The sequence below is a fragment of the Mesoplodon mirus genome, assembly GCF_964341445.2.
Source record: "Mesoplodon mirus genome assembly, chromosome: X".
NCBI lineage: Eukaryota > Metazoa > Chordata > Mammalia > Artiodactyla > Ziphiidae > Mesoplodon > Mesoplodon mirus.
Window position 1 is genome coordinate 118,809,534 of NC_138981.1, and position 21,399 is coordinate 118,830,932.

General features: G+C 40.1%; 2 protein-coding genes across 3 annotated transcripts in view; one reads left to right on the forward strand and one right to left on the reverse strand.

Moving 5' to 3' along the window:
• FGF13 (fibroblast growth factor 13) overlaps positions 1 to 21,399 on the reverse strand; it is a 508,169-nt gene that overhangs the window by 132,684 nt on the left and 354,086 nt on the right. The gene's annotated exons all lie outside the window — the stretch shown is intronic.
• Positions 8,095 to 8,946, forward strand: LOC309796704 (large ribosomal subunit protein uL22-like; the record flags this gene model as incomplete). The annotated part of the gene is made up of 1 exon (XM_082609961.1): positions 8,095 to 8,946. The coding sequence occupies one exon, from the start codon at positions 8,095 to 8,097 to the stop codon at positions 8,647 to 8,649; it is 555 nt and encodes a 184-aa protein (XP_082466087.1). The 3' UTR covers positions 8,650 to 8,946.

Consider the following 21,399-nt stretch of genomic DNA (forward strand, 5'->3'; position numbering starts at 1 on the left):
GAGATTAGCATTGGTGTGGGAACATCTGGCCCATAGGGAAGCTGGGTATTTTCCTGATTAGCTGGAGTATAATCTGACTTGTAAATGAAGGAAAGGAAAAAGTGAGTATGAGTTACTGTCCCTGAAAGGTCTTGCAAAACCCCCGGGGACTGGGGCTGGCTCACCTTGTGCCTGGTTGCCCATGCTGCCCACCTGCAATCAGCCACGCATTTACAAAGTTGAACATGATTTTTACCAAGTGTAATCCCTGAAACATTATCCTGGATTTCTCTCACTTTATACTCATTCATATAGCTATTCATTTGCAGGTCTCCTTTAGCACATGATTTCCCCAAACATGTTTCAAAAAACAATAGTCTTTGAAAATGTATTATTCAGTGGGAAAAAAAGTTATGTGGTCAAACAAGGCAGAAACTCTGCATACTATACCCCTCTTTTGAGATCTGTAACATACACTGGCCTATTGAAGGTTCTGACAAGTCCTACCATTCATGCAATCACTCGTTCATTCATTCATTTAATACAACATGTACTGAGTGCTTACTATTTGCCAGTCACTATTCTAGGCACTGGGAAGAATAGAGCAAAGAACAAAACCACCCTACAGGGCACTGTTTAATCCAGTGTTTCCCAACTGCATTCTCTCTGTAGAGACCCTTCATGATTCGGCACCCAATGCCCCACTCTCACTACAGCTAAAATGAGCATCTAGAATTTCCAAAGCCCGGCATTTGATCTCACACCTCTGTGCATCTGCTTTGCCCTCCTCACCGCTGGAATGCCTCTTCTCCCCTCAACCCACTCCCACCTCACTAACCCCATTCTTCCATCTGGATTCTGCTCAAGCTGCAAATTCTTTGAGCAGGTCTCTCAGTTCAAGCCACCAGGCTGAAAGAGCACGCCCCTCCTCTGCACTCTCGTCGTGCACAGGGCACACCCCGTACCGTGGCACAATCGTAATGATCGTTTTACCTGTCCATCCTCAACCAGACTCTGCATTCCTAGAAGGAAGTGACCGTCTGCCATCCATCTCTGTATTCCCGGAACTAAACGTGTGTTGGGCTCTCAGTACTGACTCTGCAAACAAGTGTTAAATGTCTGTGCGAATCGGGGCCAACAGTCTAGTGTTATGCAAATGATTTTCCAAAGACGCGGGCTCTTAGCAGGCTCAGCCTGGGAGGGCGTGATTTGGCAAGGGTTGGACTTCAGCCCCAACCGACCCCATCCCCCATCGGCCTGCCACCTTTTCGCCAGCAACCCTGAAATGGAAGAATGGGGTTCCAGGCCGGGGTAGGGGATCTTGGGGGGAACATTAGACTGATTGTCCTGCACAGTCCTTTCAGACCTGAAACACTATATAAATAAACTAAGTAAACTAGGGCTTCCCTGGTGGCACAGTGGTTGAGAGTCCGCCTGCCGATGCGGGGAACACGGGTTTGTGCCCTGGTCCGGGAAGCCACGGAGCGGCTGGGCCCGTGAGCCATGGCCGCTGAGCCTGCGCGTCCGGAGTCTGTGCTCCGCGGCGGGAGAAGCCACGGCAGTGAGAGGCCCACGTACCACACAAAAAAAGTAAACTAAAGAGACCTTTGACGCAATCCTACATATAATTAGCATTTTTCCTTTCTCTTAAATGATCATTAATTATTAATAATTATTTAAGCGTGATATAATTAATAATTATTATATATTATTTAATATAATTAATTATTAATTATTAACTTGGTTGTACTCAGCTGATGGCCCACTAACCAAATCGGACATTCTGCTGCTCATTTGACTTTGAGGAAGTGCAGCTCATTCTGTAGGATTCCCACTATAATGAAACAAGTTAAAATTGGCCTTCCTGCTGTATTTCATTTATATAACTTGGAAATTATAAATAACATTGAGGATTGCCAGATAAAATATAGGATGCCCAGTGAAATTTGAAATTCAGATAACAATGAATTTTTTTAGTATAAGTATGGCCCATGCAATATTTGGGACATACTTATACTAAAAAATTTTGTTGTTCTTTACCTGAAATTCATATTTCACTAGGCATCCTCTATTTTTATTTGCTAAAACTGGCAACCTTATATGTGATGCTTCTGTGTATCAACAGCTATAGGATAGTCAAATTTTCCTGGTACTATACCTCCAGAAATAATTATAGGGCATTTAAGGGCAGTAATCAGCGGATAAACATGGGAACACCCTCTCTTCTTTCCCTGACATTCACGATGGAGTAGACAAGGAGAAAGGAGACTGTCATGATTCTGGAAGAGAAAGAAGCTTTTCTCTCTGAAAGGAAGGGGGCAAACTCAGTTTGGAAGGATTTAGAACATCAAGGTTGGGTTGCTAAATTCTGTGGAGGCTGTGATAACAGATCCATTTAAAGTGAAAAGTAGAAAGAGACTTCATTCTTGCTATTAATTGGTAAGGTTCTGTTCTCTGTGCTTTCAGAGAAAACAAATTGATGACTTCTTTAAAAGCAAGTTTTTCGAATATTAAAATGAGGAGAATAAAAGTACCTATGTGTCAGGGCTTTAGCAAGAACTAAACCTGCTAACACATTTTAAGCACCCAACCAGAGAAAAGGTTCCAGAAATTGGAGCTGCTAATATTATTATCATCTCTATTGTTGGTATTATTTCTAAATCTGGAGCAATCTTCTATGAGCTTCCCTTCTTCCAGAATACAATAGGAAGGACTACAACACAGGAATAACTGGTTAGGTGAAGGGTGGGCATAGGGAGCTCGATTCCTTACATCTCGTCACTGCTGAATTTGTACTCTCAAATTATAGTGCCCCCCAATGACAGCAAAGACAGACAGAATTTTTTTTGGCGGGGGGTGGGGATCTCAGTTCCCCGACCAGGCATCGAACCCATGCCCCCTGCAGTGGAAGTGCGGAGTCTTAACCACTGGACCGCCAGAGAAGTCCCCCCAGACAGAATTTTGATACTGTTTATTTTCAATTATTATGTATTTTGTGTGTCAGTCCTTTAACTCCGTGCTGTTTTCAACCATGTTTAGCACTGGCATTGAGCAAACTTTGCTAGTTTTGTGAGTGAGTTGCAAAGATGTAAAGATGGCCAGAGGTTGGGTCTCATTTTCTATTCAAAAGCATGTTCTGTTAGCCGGATGGTAAATTAGAATCTCACGTTCTAACACAAATTGATCTACTATGGTTTTGGCCACTTTTTCTTTTACCTCTGTGGTTTATTTAACATGTCATTAGCTTTGGTAACTTTTAAAATCCATGAAGTACTCTAACTACACATATTATAGATCTTGTGTTAGACTGGTGTTACCTCTCATACTATTGGTTCCTAACAGGAATCTAGACAAAGTGTCATTCATTGAGTCCTGCTGGCAAAGCTAGCTATGAACGTATATATAGTGGGCTCAAACCACAGAAGCAGAGAAGACTATTTCCCCACTGAGCTAACTGCTGCGTCATAGTGAGTTCAAGGTGATGGCTGGTCTATATTTAGTCCAGAAAAAGGGCCTCACTGAAAAGCAAAAGAGGTGATCAGTTGATACTCATTAAAGGCAAATGATAGTAGCCATGTAAAATTTAAAGAGGGATCAGGATTCCAGGAAGCAAGTTAATACAAATAGAACCATGAAATTAGTTAGTCCACCCTTATGGCCCCCCACAGTCTGTACTGTGCCCGGGATCTGGTCCTGATGCACAGTGCTGTTCATTCCAGTGAGGTCACATGCGGGCCTTCCAGAGAAATCCTGATCTCACTGGGCCCCTAGATGACAGGAGCAAAGTTGGACTTACTGATGAGTAAGGCAGATGGGCTTCCCAAGTCTCCGGGACCAAGTGGGCGGTGATGGGGGAGAGGAGCAAACATGTCACTGTTCCCACTTGTACATTTTAAGAAACACTAAACATCAATAACAATTGCCCATTAGCCTAAGAACTTTGAAATACTGAGCAATCAAATGATGAACATTATCCACTTTTCATAAAGCCATGCTACAGTATATTGTTAAGTGGTTAAGACATTACAACCAAAGTAAAATTTGGACTGTCCATATTCCGTAACAGTTTATGTTTATAATCTTCCTTCTTAGCTGTCAATACTTTTGCTAAGGCACAAAAAATAATTTAGGATGAAGCAATTTAATACAAACTGTATTTCATGGAGGGGTGATTTCACAACTTGAGAACACAGACCATTCAGCATCCCTCAAGCATCTACAGAACACACTTAAGGTACTATATGCCAGCAGTAGGACACACACATGCCTTTATTTTGTTAAGATTCTTTCTAGTTTTTTCAGTTTATTTTGTTAAAGCCAACCCAGCAGGGGTTTTACCTTTACAAGTGTGTACATGGATAGATTCAAATAATCTTCCATACTCTTAACACAAGCCCCATGTACCATACAGTCCAGTGACAACAGTACTACTGTCCTCTGTCCTGTCCTTGTGTCACTCCTTTGCTCTAGGTCCTGTCTCAGGACCAGACTTGAAGGAGATGATGATCTACTAGAAGGGAGGAGATAATGGTTTCTACCCATTCCTCATAGGAACTAGTAAAAGTAGGACCGCAATAAGTAACTTTTAAAAAATATTTATTTATTTATTTATTCTTTGGCTGTGTTGGGTCTTCGTTGCTGCACGTGGGCTTTCTCTAGCTGCAGCGAGTGGGGGCTACTCTTCATTGCGGTGCGCGGGCTTCTCATTGCCGTGGCTTCTCTTGTTGTGGAGCATGGGCTCTAGGTGAGCGGGCTTCAGTAAGCTGTGGTTCATGGGTTCAGTAGTTGTGGCTTGCGGGCTCTAGAGCGCAGGTTCCGTAGTTGTGGCGCATGGGCTTAGTTGCTCCGTGGCATGTGGGATCTTCCCGGACTAGGGCTCGAACCCGTGTCATCTGCATTGGCAGGTGGATTCTTAACCACTGCACCACCAGGGAAGTCCCAGTAACTTATTTTTAAACTTAAAATGTGAAAGAACTAATAGTGAAGTTTAGCTCACCCTACAAAACACACCTCAAATGCTTCCTCTGTAGCAATAGAGATGATGATGATGATCCTGATGATGACGATGATGCTGAGAGCTAAAACTTATACAGAACTTACCAGAAGCTAGTCAAGGGCTTTGTACATATTAACTCATTTAATCGTGATTTCATTCATATGAAGGGGGCACTGTATTCTCCCAATTTATAGATGAGGAAACTGAGGTATAGAGAAGCTTAGTACTTTGCCCAAAGTCATCCAACTGGTAAGTAGCAAAATTAAGATTCAAACACAGACAAGTTGGAGCCAGAGGCCATGCTCTTATCCGCCATGCCAAATTGTTATGCCGTCCTAGAGCTCCCGTAGCACCTCCACATTTGGCTTAACCTTACACAGTTGGCACTTAACAGAAATAACTAGAATACAAGGCATGTTATCTAAGTGCCCACTTCCCGCACTTAATGGTGAGATACTTGAAGTCAAGACCTATGTCCTACTTGTCTCTGTATGCTCCAGGGCCTCACACAGCATCTAGACCTATTGTATGTCCAGAATAAATTTGTTACGTGAACTAGTTTGAAATATTAGGCCGATCCCTATGAAATTGACATTGTTACAAGTCAAAATAGTTCATTGTCAATTTCATTTAGTTCAACCTTCTAGAACACAGACAGCACCTACCAGCTCGGAAGCAAACCTATTCTTCATGTTCTTTCAATGCTTTATTAATTCGTAGCACACTGATACTTACAGGAAGAGACTAACACCATCAGGTAGTTTACTCATCTACCACTGCCAAGACCAGAACATGGAAAAGTTGGTAGCCCGTGATTTACTTATGCAAACATTTTATGCCTCATTTTACTCTACTGCAGGTACATAATAATGCCTCAGGGTACCCTACAACACCATTTTTAAAGGTCTCCAAACCAACAGTGGCCAGAGCATTAGACGTTTTATCAAGGTGACATCCATCTTACCAATAACTTTCCAAAGCAAGTCTCCACTTCATCCCTATCCCCTTCTCTCATTCATTCATTTATTCATCAAGTAATTTTCAAGCATTTCTTCCAGGCTGGGCCTTGAGGATATAAAAAAAAACACACTCAGCTCCCACTGGTGGCTTTTTGTAACTCCTAAGTGGTAATAGCAGCTCGCTCCACGAGATGGCACTCCTAATTCTTCTTTGTATTCCTTTACTACCATGAAAGGTCATATGATTTTTCCACTGTTGCAAAACAAATAGAACTAAGAGGGTTTTTTTCACGATTGATGTAGCTGACTGCTCATATGAACATATTTCAGACACTTCAAAACAATGGTTTTCTCAGGGACATTCAGATGTTACTTTGGGAGAGGGTGTATGTTGCAACATGGAGGGCATGTTGTGATGTGAAGAGGTTGGAACCTTCTCTTATTGCTGGTCCTGACCAAGAGAGCATGCAGGCTTATGGAAAAGAAAGGCAGAAAGTTGCATAGAACACTGCAGGCAAAAAGCACTGCAGCAGAAAGTGCACTGAGGCAGGCATTTTGAAATTCCTCATACTCAGTTGCTCCATCCCCACTATTCCTACCCACACTGGTTCCAGATGCCTATGCCCACTTCTCATCTCGACCCTCTCTACCAAAGGCACAGGGTTCAGCTGAGTTTGGCAAATTTTGACCAATGATTTTAATTCAAGAAAACAGCTAAGGCTGAAAGAATAAGTAGGAAAATGACTATTTTTTGAATGCTGAATACTGAGCAGTTTGATAAGCAAAGTGCTTAGCAAACTTATTTCATTTAATACAAGAACCCTATGAGAAAGTTTTATGTACAAACACTTATATAATACCTGATTCTAAGCACTTCACAAATATGGCTTCATTTCAATTAATCAGCATAACATTCCTATGAGGATATACGCTATTGTTATTTCCCTTCTATGGGAAACCGAGGCATAGAGGGATTACTTGACTTGCCAAACGTCTAACAGCTGGGGTTCATAGCCAGGAATGTCAAACTCAGTGTCTGGGCTTTTATGCTGCATCTCTGTTTCAGAGAAAAAAATATTAGGTCCATTGGATAAGAATGCCCTCAAATTTTTGTTATGAAACCTATAAACTTACCTGACTCTGCACCTTCTCTGTTTGGCTAAGATATTTACCAAAATGTCCATAACACAATAATAAAATCACCTGTCATGCCAAGGACCAGGAAAATCACAATGTGAATTTTAAAAAAAGATAATCAACTAATGTCAACACTGAGATGACTTTGATGTTGGAATTATCTGACAAGGATTTTAAAGCAGCCACCATAAAAATGCTTAAACAACAATTAGAAATTCTCATGAAACAAATGAAAAAATATAGAATCTCAGAAAAGAAATATAAATTATAAAATAGAACAAAATGGAAATTATAAAAATGAAAAATACAATAATATAAATTTAAAAATCACTGGATGAAATCAATAGTAGATTGATGATAGAGGATAGAATCAGTGAACTTGAGAATGGATCAACAGAATTCACAAAATATGAATAACAGCAATTAAACAGACTGTAAAAAAAAATGAACAGAACCTCAGAGATCTGTGGAACAACAACAGAAGATCCAATATTCATATCATAGGACACCAAGAAGGAGAGGAAGAAAATGGAACTGAAAAAAATGTAAAATCATAAGGGCTAAAAACTTCCCAAGTTTGGTGAAAGATGTAGACCTATAGATTCAAGATGCTGAGCAAACTCCAAATAGTATAAACACAAAGAAATGCATGCCAAGACACATTATAATTAAACTTCTGATGAATAAAGACCAAAAAGAAATCTCGAAAGCAGCCAAACAGAGACAACACATTACCCAGAGAGAATACCTATTCGATTGACTGCAGATTTCTCATCTGAAACCACGAAGAACTGGAGGGAGTATCACAGTCTTTCAAGTGAAATTCAAGAAAATTTTTTCCAGAAAATTATTTTCTCTGAGAAAGGCCATGCAAAGAGAATGAAAACATGAGCTACAGTCTGGGAGAAAATATTTGCAAACCACATATCTGACTATAACTATCTAGAGTATCTAGAATATATAGAGAACTGTCAAAGCTCAAGAGTAGCTTTTCTGGTAAATGGCCTGAGGTGACCTCTAAAAATGGTTTGCTATTCACTTGACCCAGAAAACCCCACAAAATCATGCAAGTCAAGAGGTTCAACTCTTCATGTTCACTTTAAGAACGCTCGTGAAACTGCCCAGGCCATTAAGGGTATGCACATCCGAAAAGCCACCAAGTATCTGAAGGATGTCACTTTAAAGAAGCAATGTGTGCCATTCCGTCGTTACAATGGTGGAGTTGGTAGGTGTGCCCAGGCCAAAGAGTGGGGCTGGAAGCAGGGTTGGTGGCCCAAAAAGAGTGCTGAATTTTTACTGCACATGCTAAAAAATGCAGAGAGTAACGCTGAACTTAAGGGCTTAGATGTAGATTCTCTGGTCATTGAGCACATCCAGGTGAACAAAGCCCCCAAGATCAGGCGCAGGACTTACAGAGCTCATGGTCGGATCAACCCATACATGAGCTCTCCCTGCCACACTGAGATGATCTTTACTGAAAAAGAACAAATTGTTCCTAAACCACAAGAGGAAGTTGCCCAGAAGAAAAAGATATCTCAGAAGAAACTGAAGAAACAAAAACTTATGGCCTGGGAATAAATGCCACAAAAATTAAATGCAAATAAAAGTAAAAAAAAAAAAAAAAAAAAAAAGCTCAAGAGTAAAAATCAAAAAATCCAACTGGAAAAAAAAATCGACAAAAGTCATAAACAGATATTTCACCAAAGTGGATATATAGAGGGCCAATAAGCACATAAAAAAACATTCAAAATCATTAGCTATCAGGGAAACACAAATTAAAAGCACAATAAGATACCACTGTACACTTAGTAGAATGGCTAAAATAAAAAATAACAAGAGAAAATTCTGGTGATGATGCCAATAACTGGATCACTCATCTATTGCTCTTAAGAATGTAAAATGGTGCAGCCACTCTGGAAAATGGTTTGGCAGTCCCTTAAAAAATTAAACATGCAACTATCAAATGACCCAGTAACTGCACTCCTAAGTATTTATCGCAGAGAAATGAAAACCCATCTTCACACAAAAATCTGTACAAATATGTTTATAGCAGCTTTATGTGTAAGATCGGAAAACCAGTAGGTAACAGCTCAGATGTTCTTTAATGGGTGAATGGTTATGCTAAGTGTGGTATATCTATATCATGGAACTCAGGAATAAAAAGGAAAAAAAATTATTGATATGCACAATACCTGGGTGAATCTCAGGGAATTATGCTGAATGAGAAAAGCCAATTCCCAAAGTTTACATACTGTGTGATTTCACATATACAGCATTCAAGAAATGACAAAATTATAGAAATGGAAAAGAGATTAGTGGTTGCAAGCAGTGAGGGATGGGGGAGGGGTGGTGAGAGGGATGCAGGAGGGTGACATATGTGGTTATAAAAGAGCAACATGAGGGATCCATCTGGTGTTGGAACCGTGTGTAGTCCTAAGAGTGTTGATGCACATACAACTCACACAAGTGATAAAACTGTATAGAATTTAATATGTATATGCACACACAAGTGCAGGTGGTGCTGGGGAAATCTGGGTAGACTCGGCATTTTATAGCAGTGTCAATGTCCTGGGTGGTATATTGTACTGTGTTAATGCAGGATGTGATTGTTGGGGGAAGCTGGGCAGGTCATGCAAAAAAAATCTCTGTTTATTTCTTGCAACTGCATGTGAATCTACAATTATACCAATAATAATTTCCATTAAAAAAAATCAAGTGTTGCTCGGTCACTTAAGGTTCCATAGTCCTCTCTAGCAACCACCTATTTTTTTAGTTTCCCTGCACAACCAGCTTCTGATTTCTCTGTCTCATCTTCCTCATCCCCAATCAATTCTCAGTCCACCACAATGGATCCTATCACTCTACTGAAATGGCTCTTGTCAAGGTCAACAACGATCTTCTTGTCATTCTATCCCTATCTTACTTGATGTCTCACCCTGCTGACTGCTCCTTCCTTCTAGAAACATTCTTTCCCTCTCCGTCTTCACAGGTCACTCCTCAATCTCCCTTTTGGGCTCCTCTTTCTCTATCTGCCTGTTTCTCTTCCTTCCAGGTCATTCAATAATTAACTTCATCAAGACCTGCAAGGTACTCACCACCTTCTCACAGTTAATCATCTACCCTATGTCTTCAATTCACTCTATCCAAACCTTTGACTCAACAATCCATCACTGTATTCACTCTCTTGCAAACAAGCTTAGCTCACTAATTTCTCTCTCCCTCTATCACATCTGCCTTGCAAAGTCCCAACTTCAGTCAACTCTCCTCTCTGCCTACTACGTCCCTCAATTTGAGCAGCTGAATACTGTCTGCAAAAACACACAGTAGTGTTGGCAGGTTTCATTTTAAAATTTAAAACCCTGATTTTAAATTTCAAATGAGCCCTCTATGTTGCCTGAACATCACACCACTTGCTTTCATGTTCACATTCCTACTGTCCAAAACAACGATTTCACAGCTTTCTCTCCCTTCTCAAACCTACAAACAAACCCAACATCTAACCTTTCTCTCACAGATGATGTTTTTGCCCCACTCAATTGACAAAGTAGCAGGCCTATAGTGAAATGTCCCTGCTTCTCTCTGTGGCTATCTCCTCCACTTGTGCTCAGTGTTCATTGCATCCCCTCTAGCCTTCTAAGGGGTCCCCTTCCTCTCATTATTCCCTCACTTTCTTGCATCTCAAATTTCTCCCTCTCCCTCTGATCATCTTCAGCAGCAAATGGGCTTGTCTTAGGTATCGGCCATTTTTACAAAAAATTCCTTTTACCCTAAATCTCCATTCCACCTGCCAACTCATTTCTGATCCACTTCACAACAAAATCTCTTGTGTAAGTAGTCTGTAGTCAGCATTTTGACTTTACATCTCTCATTTTTAAAAAAAATATTTATTTATTTATGGCTGTGTTGGGTCTTCATTGCTGCACGTGGGCTTTCTCTAGTTGTGGCGAGTGGGGGCCACTCTACTGCGGTGCGTGGGCTTCTCACTGCGGTGGCTTCTCTTGTTGCAAAGCATGGGCTCTAGGGGCACGGGCTTCAGTAGTTGTGGCACGCGGGCTCAGCAGTTGTGACTTGTGGGTTCTAGAGTGCAGACTCAGTTGTTGTGGCACATGGGCCAGGTTGCTCCATGGCATGTGGGATTCCCTGGGACCAGGGCTTGAACCCCTGTCCCCTGCATTGGCAGGCGGACTCCCAAGCACTGCACCACCAGGGAAGCCGCTACATCTCTCATTTTTTCCTCAACTCTAGTTTCAGTTTCTCTCCTCACCACTGAATCTACAGACACTGTTTTTGCAAAAGTTATCAATGACCTTCATGTCATCGAAGTCAGTGGTCTCTTCTCTGCTCTTAATTTACTTCATTCCCAGGAGGACTTGACACATCTGACTATTCCATCCATCTTAAAACCTGTTCTTCCCTTGGCTTCCAGAACGCTGCACTCTCCTGGTTCTATTTCTATCACACTGACCTTTCTCCCAATCTGTTTTGCAGCCTCCTTTTCTTCTCATCCTAAGTGACCTCATTCAGTCCTATAGCTTTAAATACTGTCTATGTACTGATGACTCCCAGGTTTACATTTCCACTCATATCCAACTGCCTACTTGACATCGCCAATTGGATGTCTAATAGGCACCTTAAAACTATCACAGTCAAGTGAGGGGCACCGGCTTCGGGTGTGTGTGCCTGGAGCACTCCAGACTCTGGCCACTTTCAGGAATATCTCCGTGGATTCCCAGCCGGGGGTCGGGCCAAAGCTCCTGCATTGGGAGCTCCAAGTCTGAAACACTGAATTAACAGAGAATCTCAGACCCCAGGGAATATTCATCGGAGTGAGGTCTCATGGAGGTCCTCATTTCAGCACCAAGACCCAGCTCTACCCAACAGCCAATAAACTCCAGTGTTGGAAGCCTCAGGCCAAATAACCAGTAAGACAGGAACGCAATCCCACTCATAAGAAAAAAAAAAGAGGGCAAAAAAATAAGTCACAGATGAAGGAGCAGGTAAAAACCTATAAGACCAAATAAATGAAGAAGAAATAGGCAATCTATCTGAAAAAAGAATTCAGAGTAATGATATTAAAGATGATCCAGAATCTTGGAAATAGAATGGAGGCACGGATTGAGGAAATACAAGAAATGTTTAACAAAGATCTAGAAGAACTAAAGAACAAATAAACAGAGATGAACAACACAATAACTGAAATGAAAAATTCACTAGAAGGAATCAATAACAGAATGACTAAGGCAGAAGAACGAATAAGTGAGCTGGAAGACAAAATGGTGGAAATAACTGCCGAGGAGCAGAATAAAGAAAAAAAAAAGAATGAAAAGAATTGAAGACAATGGCAGAGACCTCTGGGACAACACTAAAGGCACCAACATTCGAATTATAGGGGTCCCAAAAGAAGAAGAGAAACAGAAAGCATCTGAGAAAATATTTGAAGAGATTATAGTTGAAAACTTCCCTAACATGGGAAAAGAAATAGTCACCCATGTCCAGGAAGCATAGAGAGTCCCATACAGGATAAATCCTAGGAAAAACACAGCAAGACACATATTAATCAAACTAACAAAAATTAAATTCAAAGAAAAAAATATTAAAAGCAGCAAGGGAAAAACAAAAAGTAACATAGAAAGAAATCCCCCTAAGGTTATCAGCTGAATTTTCAGCAGAAACTCTGCAGGCCAGAAGGGAGTGGCAGGATATAGTTAAAGTGATGAAAGAGAAAAACCTACAACCAAGATTACTCTACCCAGCAAGGATCTCATTCAGATTTGATGGAGAAATCAAAAGCTTAACAGACAAGCAAAAGCTAAAAAAATTCAGCACCACCATACCAGCTTTACAACAAATGCTAAAGGAACTTCTCTGGGCAGGAGCCAGAAGAGAAGGAAGAGACTTACAATAACAAACCCAAAACAATTAAGAAAATGGTAATAGGAACATACATAGTGATAATTACCTTAAATGTAAATGGATTAAATACTCCAAACAAAAGACTTAGACTGGCTAAACAAAACAAAGACCCATACAAAAACAAGACCCATATATATGCTGTCTATAAGAGACCCACTTCAGACCTAGGGACACATACAGACTGAAAGTGAGGGGATGGAAAAAGGTACTCCATGCAAATGGAAATCAGAAGAAAGCCGGAGTCGCAATACTTATATCAGACAAAATAGACTTTAAAATGAAGACTGTCACAAGAGACAAAGAAGGACACTGCATAATGATCAAAGGATCAATTCAAGAAGAAGATATAACAATTGTAAATATGCATGCACCCAATGTACAATCACCTCAATATATAAAGCAAATGCTAATAGCCATAAAAGGAGAAATAGACTTAACACAATAATAGTGTGGGACTTTATCACCCCACTTACATCAATAGTCAGATCATCCAGACAGAAAATCAATAAGGAAACACAGGCGCTAAATGACACATTCAACCAGATGGACGTAGTTGATATTTATAGAGCATTCCATTGGAAAGCAGCAAAATACACATTCTTTTCATGTGCACATGGAACATTCTCCAGGATAGATCACATGCTGGGTCACAAAGTGAGACTTGGTAAATTTAAGAAAACTGAAATCATATCAAGCATCTTTTGCAACCACAACGCTATGAGGCTAGAAATCAACTACAAGAAAAAACTGCAAAAAACAAACATGTGGAGGCTAAACAATATGCTAATAAACAACCAATGGATCACTCAAGAAATCAAAGAAGAAATAAAAAAATACCTAGAGACAAATGAAAACAAAAACATGATGATCCAAAACCTATGGGATGCATCAAAAGCAGTTCTAAGAGAGTTTATAGCGATACAAACTTACCTCAGTAAACAAGAAAAACCTCAAATAAACAACCTAACCTTACACTTAAAGCAACTAGAGAAAGAAGAACAAACAAAATCCAGTTAGTAGAAGGAAAGAAATCTTAAAGATTGGAGCAAAAATAAAGGAAATACAGACGAGGAAAACAATAGGAAACTTCAATTAAACTAAAAGCTGGTTCTTTGAAAAGATAAACAACATTTTTAAACGTTTAGCCAGGCTCATGTATAAAAAAAATGGAGAGGGCCCAAATCAATAAAATCAGAAATGAAAAAGGAGAAGTTAGAAGCAACCCCACAGAAATACAAAGAATCATGAGACTACTCTGAGCAACTATATGCCAATAAAATGGACAACCTAGAAGCAATGGATACATTCTTAGAAAGGTACAATCTCTCAAGACTGAGCCAGGAAGAAACAGAAAATATGAACAGACCAAATTGCCAGCACTGAAATTTAAACAGTAATTTAAAAACTCCTAATAAACAAAAGTCCAGGACCAGATGCTTACATGGGTAAATTCTACCAAACATTTAGAGAAGAGTTAACAGCTATCCTTCTGAAACTATTCCAAAAAATTGCAACATGTGTTCCTTTTGGAAGGAACACTTCCAAATTCATTCTATGAGGCCACGATCACCCTGATACCAAAAAGAGGCAAAAATATCACACACAAAAAGAAAATTACAGGCCAATATCACTGATAAACATACATGCAAAAATCCTCAACAAAATACTAGCAAACTGAACACAATGATACATTAAAAGGGTCATACATCATGATCAAGTGGGATTTATCCCAGGGATGCAAGGATTTTTCAATATCCACAAATCAATCAATGTGATACCCGTTAGCAAACTGAAGAATAAAAACCATATGATCATCTCAATAGATGCAGAAAAAAATGTTTGATAAAATTCAACATCCATTTATAATAAAAACTCTCCAGAAAGTGGACACAGAGAGAATATATCTCAACATAATAAAGGCCATATATGATAAACCCATAGCTAACATCATACTCAAAGGTGAAAAGCTGAAAGCATTCCCTCTCGGATAGGAACAAGACAAGGATGTCAGCTCTCACCACACTTTTATTCAACATAGTTTTGGAAGTCCTAGCCACAGCAATCAGAGAAGAAAAAGAAATAAAAGAATATAAATTTGAAAATAAGTAAAACTTTCACTGTTTGGAGGTGACATGATCCTGTGCATAGAAAATCCTAAAGACACTACTAGAAAACTGCTAGAGCTCACCAGTGAATTTGGTAAAGTTGCTGGTACAAAATAAATATACAGAAATCTGTTGCATTTCTATACACTGACAATGAAATATTAGAAGGAGAAACTAAGGAAACACTCCTATTTACTATCACATTAAAAAAAATACCTAGGAATAAGCCTATCGAAAGAGGCAAAAGACCTGTACTCTGAAAACTATAAGACATTGATGAAAGAATTGAAAACCATACAAACAGATGGAAAGATATATTGTGTCCTTGCATTGGAAGAGTCAATATTGTTAAAATGACTGTACTACCCAAGGCAATCTACAGATCCAATGCAATCCCTATCAAATTACCAATGGCATTTTTCACAGAAATGAAACAAAAAATTTAAAAATTTGTATGGAAACACAAAAGACCCCAAATAACCAAAAAAATCTTGAGAAAGAATAACAGAAACATAACTGGAAGAATCATGCTCTCTGACTTCAGACTATACTACAAAGCTACAGTCATCAACACAGTATGGTACTGGCACAGAAATAGACATGTAGATCAATGGAACAGGATAAAAAGCCCAGAGATTAAATCCACATAGTTATGGTCAACTAATCTATGACAAAGGGGGCAAGAAATTCAATGGAGAAAAGACAGTCTCTACAAAAAGTGGTGCTGGGAAAAGTGGACAGCTACATGAAGAAGAATGAAATCAAACATTCTGTAATACCATATACAAAAATAAACTCAAAATGGATCAAAGACCTAACTGTAAGACCAGATACTATAAAACTCCTAGAGGAGAACATAGGCAGAACACTCTTTGACATAAATTGCAGCAATATTTTATTGGATCCATATCCTAGAGTAATGGAAATAAAAATAAACAAGTGGGGCATAATCAAACTTAAAAGCTTTTGCACAACAAAGGAAACCATAAACAAAACAAAAAGACAATCTGCGGTCTAGGAGAAAATATGCAAATGATGCAACCAACAAGGGATTAATTTCCAAAATATAAAAACAGCTCATACAAATTAATATTGTTAAAAAACAAACAACTTAATCAAAAAATGGGCAGAAGACCTAAATAGACATTTCTCCAAAGAATACATACACACAGTCAACAAGTGCATAAAAAGATGCTCAATATCGCTAATTATTAGAGAAATGCAAATAAAAACTACAATGAGGTATCACCTCACACCAGTCAGAATGGCCATCATTAAAAAGCCTACAAACAATAAATGCTGGAGAGGGTGTGGGGAAATGGGAACCTTCCTACACTGTTGATGGGAATGTAAATTGGTGCAGCCACTATGGAAAACAGTATGAAGGTTCCTTAAAAACCTAAAACTAGGGCTTCCCTGGTGGTGCAGTGGTTGAGAGTCCTCCTGCCGATGCAGGGGACATGGGTTCACGCCCTGGTCCAGGAGGATCCCACATGGCGTGGAGCGGCTGGGCCCGTGAGCCACGGCCGCTGAGCCTGCACGTCCGGAGCCTGTGCTCCGCAATGGGAGAGGCCACAACAGTGAGAGGCCCGTGTAACATGAAAACAAACAAACAAACAAAACAAAACAAAAAACTAAAACTAGAACTACCATATGATCCAGCAATCCCACTCCTGGGCATATATCTGGAGAAAACTCTAATTCGAAAAGATACATGCACCCCAATGTTCATAGCAGCACTATTTATAATAGCCAATACATGGAAACAACCTAAGTGTCCATTGACCGATGAATGGATAAAGAAGATGTGGTATATATATAGACAATGGAATATTACTCAGCCATAGAAAAGAATGAAATAATGCCATTTGAAGCAACATGGATAGACCTAGAGATTATCATACAAAGTGAAGTAAGTCAGAAAGAAAAAGACAAATATATGATATCGCTTATATGTGGAATCTAAAAAAGTGATATAAATCAACTTTTTTACAAAACAGGAACAGACTCACAGACATAGAAAACAAACATATGGTTACCAAAGGGGATAGTGGGGTGGGGAGGGAGAGAGAAATTAGGAGTTTGGGATTAACATATACACACTACTATTTATAAAATAGATAACCAACAAGGACCTACTGTATAGCACAGGGAACTATGTTCAATATCTTGTAATAACCTATAATGGAAAGGAATCCGAAAAAGAATATATATATATGTGTGTGTGTGTATATATATATATATATATATATATGTATATATATATATATACACATAACTGAATCACTTGGCTGTACACCTAAACTAACACAACATTGTAAATTAACTAGATTTCAATTTTAAAACATGGTTAAAAAATTCATATCATTCATTTCCTTACTTAAAAGCTTCCAGGGACTACCCAAGAGACTTAGAATAAAATCTAAACTCCTTTTCCTCCCTATTTTCCCAACCAGTCCTGTGGGAAAAGCCAGGGAGGGATTTCACCCTCCACTTTCCAGAAAACAAACTGGGGGAGAGGGCAAGGGAACCAACATATAAACTCCCACTCCATATCTGCACTGGAGGAGGAGAAGGTTGTTTTATTTGTAGGAAATTAAAAGCCCTTGGCAGTTCTTTACCAAGCCTGGGTCAAATAGTCTGGTATTTCCAGGGTCTTCCCGGGGGACTGATTTCCATGTTTCTCTAATCTGAAGCCCCTGCTTCAAGTGGGCTGGTTTCTCCAAGGTGTTACAGTGAGCCAGAGAACTTCCTGCCTCCAAGAGTTTGTTAGAATTCCCCCATCCATCTCTTTACCTCACCTCCTACTGTCCTTTCTCACCACCCAGCAAAATGCAACCATCATTCACTACCGTGGCCGGAGGACAGCACTGACGAAAGGAAAGGTAATGAAAACCTTGGCCTTCTGTCTTCTGGTCCAGCTAGATCTGCCACTAAGTAGCTGTGTGACTCTGGGCAAGCCACATAACCTCTCTGAGCCTTAATGTTATTGAAATGGTCCCTGTTAACACTAAGATTCCATAATCAACTGCTAGTTTTCAAGTTGCAACACATTACCAATTCTACTAGCACCAGGTCAAAGAGAGGAAATGTAATAGTTTTATAAGAAATAAACAAAAAATAATCATTGGGACTTTCCTCTTTTTCCTTGGAAAACCTTCATGGTTAACCAATCTTTCTTTAGTGAGACAGGGAAATCTTTAAGCTCCTGAACCAAAACTGCCAATATCTGCTCACTTACTAGCTTCCAATTTGCAAGAGTTTGAGACTAATTTCTTTTAAGTGGTGGATCCTGCTTGACTTTTCAAAGCAGAAGATTTTTCCTCATTATCTGCACTGTGAAAATGTTTTAAAAGAAATTAAATGAGAAACGATTAACTGATATTTGAATTAGCCCTTAATCACCCAGATGTGGCTGCAGGAGCTCCAGGGATGTGCTGTCTCTGGTGGTCCAGATTTTGCTGCACAGAGAAAGTACGCTGGGCAAACCCAAACTGCCCACCCAGTGCCCAAGCCTAAGTAAGGCTTCACAGCCTTTCAGCCTCTTTCCTCTCCTATATCCTATCCGTCATCTGGTCCGGATCTACCCAGAAACACTTCCTAGATATGTTCAGACCCAAAGAGCCAGCCCTTCCCCCTTCACCTATCTTAATGCTTTTTTTTGTTTGTTTTCACATCTCTGTGCCTTTGTCCTTTGCCTTTAATAAAATCTCTGCCTCTGATATCCAGGCTTAGTTCCCATTCCACCCTCTCAGATGTAGCCGAAATGGCCCCTCCTCTGTGAAGTCTCCGCTGCACTCTGCCCCACCCTTCCTAAAATGAGCAGGAGTGTGTCACAACAACTTTTAGAGATTCCCCGTCAAGGCTGTCTTCTTTCTCTCTGTATTGCCAGCATCTGGCACAAGGCTGGTGAATTTGCAAAGTAGAGTTGACCCTTGAACAACACAAGTGTGAATTGCGCAGGTCCACTTACACGCGGATATTTTTTTCACTAGATACATAGTACAGTACATGCTCGATGATCCACGATTGGTTGAACCTGCAGATGCAGAACCTCGGATACAGCCAACCAACCATCAAGTTCTAGGCAGATTTTTGACTCTGTGGAGGGTCGGTGCCCCTAATCCCCCCATTGTTCAAGGGTCCGCAGCACTTAATCACTGTCTATTGAATAAATGAGCACGAGAATGGATCCTCAGAACCTGGATTTGTACATGCAGGAAACAAAAGTTCTACTTCCTTGACCTGATGCTTACTATGATGTCAAGGCCTGCCTTCTGTATGTCACTGTTCACTGGCCGCTTTCTTTAGGGAAGTCCTTTTCCTCTACTATTGATTGTGGTAATGCATTTGAACTGATGTCGAAAGACTTAACAGCTGTTTCGTACTTGACTGCAATCAAAAGAGGCAGGAACCAGGCTAATGTGGACTGTTGACCTGGAAGGCTCCCTCAGTGGTCTGAATTGTAATATCTTGATGTCTGCAGCAACACTTTTAACTTCTGTACAAAGCAAGATATTTAAGAACAGTCAAGCTGGTTTTGTCACTCTAATGACCCTAATTGGAATTCGCCAGTAAAACAAGAAGAAAATCTCCATGAGCATTCGGCTAGAAAAGTAAAAAGCAATTAAAAAGGGTTCATTTGTTAGTTGTCTACATTTCTCAGCTTTTCCCAGGACATATTTAAAATCTATGAATTCTGACAGGAAAGACATTAGTTTTGATCTGTGGTCTTGATATCAAAATGTTTACCATAGTTAAAATGTTTGCTCCTCACAACGTAATTCACCCTTAGCTCCTTCACCCCTTTTTAAACTCTTCAGACATGCAATTTCACCCAAGAGTGCCTATAACTTAACTGTATCCCAAGAAATTAATTTTCAGGGGCATATGTTGAGTGGTGTTTCTAGTTTCTCACAATCATACTATCTTTCTCCTTCTAAAAGCTCAGTCTTCTCTACAGGAGGACCAAGATGCATCTCTGCATTGCTCCATAGTGCATGGTAGGACGTCTAGCATAGATTCTGCCCTCTCTGAGTTGTAGCTGATGACAACAGCAATAACAATAATGAATATAATAAACATGCATTGACACCAACTATAGTTTCTGTAACTTTTACTATTAAATCTTAGCATCTCTGTAAGATAAGGGGTATTATCCCTATTGTGTGTGGATGAGGAAACTGAGCTTTAAGAGATTTTCAGTGTCTTGCCCCAAATTGTGGTTAGTGGGTGGCAGAGCCTGGAAACAAACCCATGTCTCTCTGTCCCCAAAGCCAAGACACTTTTTTCTCTTACAGGAGCCTCTGACCAAAATGGATTGCTTCATCTCATTTGTTTTGCAGGTGAGCAAACTGAATCCTAGAGAAGGTCAGTGAACATGTCCAAGGTCACATCAAAAGGAAGTGTTTTGAGTAACTTCAAACCCAGTTCTGTGAGATTCCTAAGTTCTTGCGATCTCTCTTATACTACCCTGTTTACACGAATGGAGGGACCTCAGTTGACCTGAGGCTAATCTCATGGGGTGTCAGGGTAGCTTGGGGACTGGAGGGCACAACGGGTGAGTGGCCATATTTTAAAAGGTAGGAGGGGAGGGTAGCCACCATCTCATCTTCCTATTCCTAGTGACTCAGTTTGGCCCTGGGCAGCCTGATTCCCTGTGGTTCAGAGCACTGGTGGGGGATGCTGATTCTCACACAAGATATGTACACATCCTAATCCCTGAACCTGTGAATATTACCATATTTGAAAAAAGAGGGTCCTTGCAGATGTCATTAAATTAAGGATCTTGAGATGAGATCATCCTCAATTATCTGGGTGGGCCCTAAATCCAATTACAAATGTCCTTATAAAGGAAAGGCAAGGGGTATTGGAGGAAGAGGAGGAAAAGACACAGTAGAAGAGGAGGTGATATGAAGACAGAGGCATAGATTAAAGTGATGAAGTTACAAACCAAGGAACACCAAGGAATGCCTGGAGCCACCCCAAACTAGAAGAGGCAAGGAACAGATCCTCTCCTAGAGCCTCTGGACGGAGTGCAGCACTGCCAAAACTCGATTTTGGATTTCTGGCCTCCAGAAATGTGAAAGAATAAAATTCTGTTGTTTTAAGCCACCAAGTCTGTGGCCATTTGTTATGGCTGCCACAGGAAACTAATCCACACCCTGAGTGTGGCTTGAGGTGCTTCCATCTGCAGACACACAAAAAGAGAGCTCTGTCTACCTCTAGGACTGAGTAGTTTGATCATGAGAAACCCCCAACCAGGAAATCCAGGGTGCTTAGAATGCAGAGTGCAGGGCAATCTTAGACT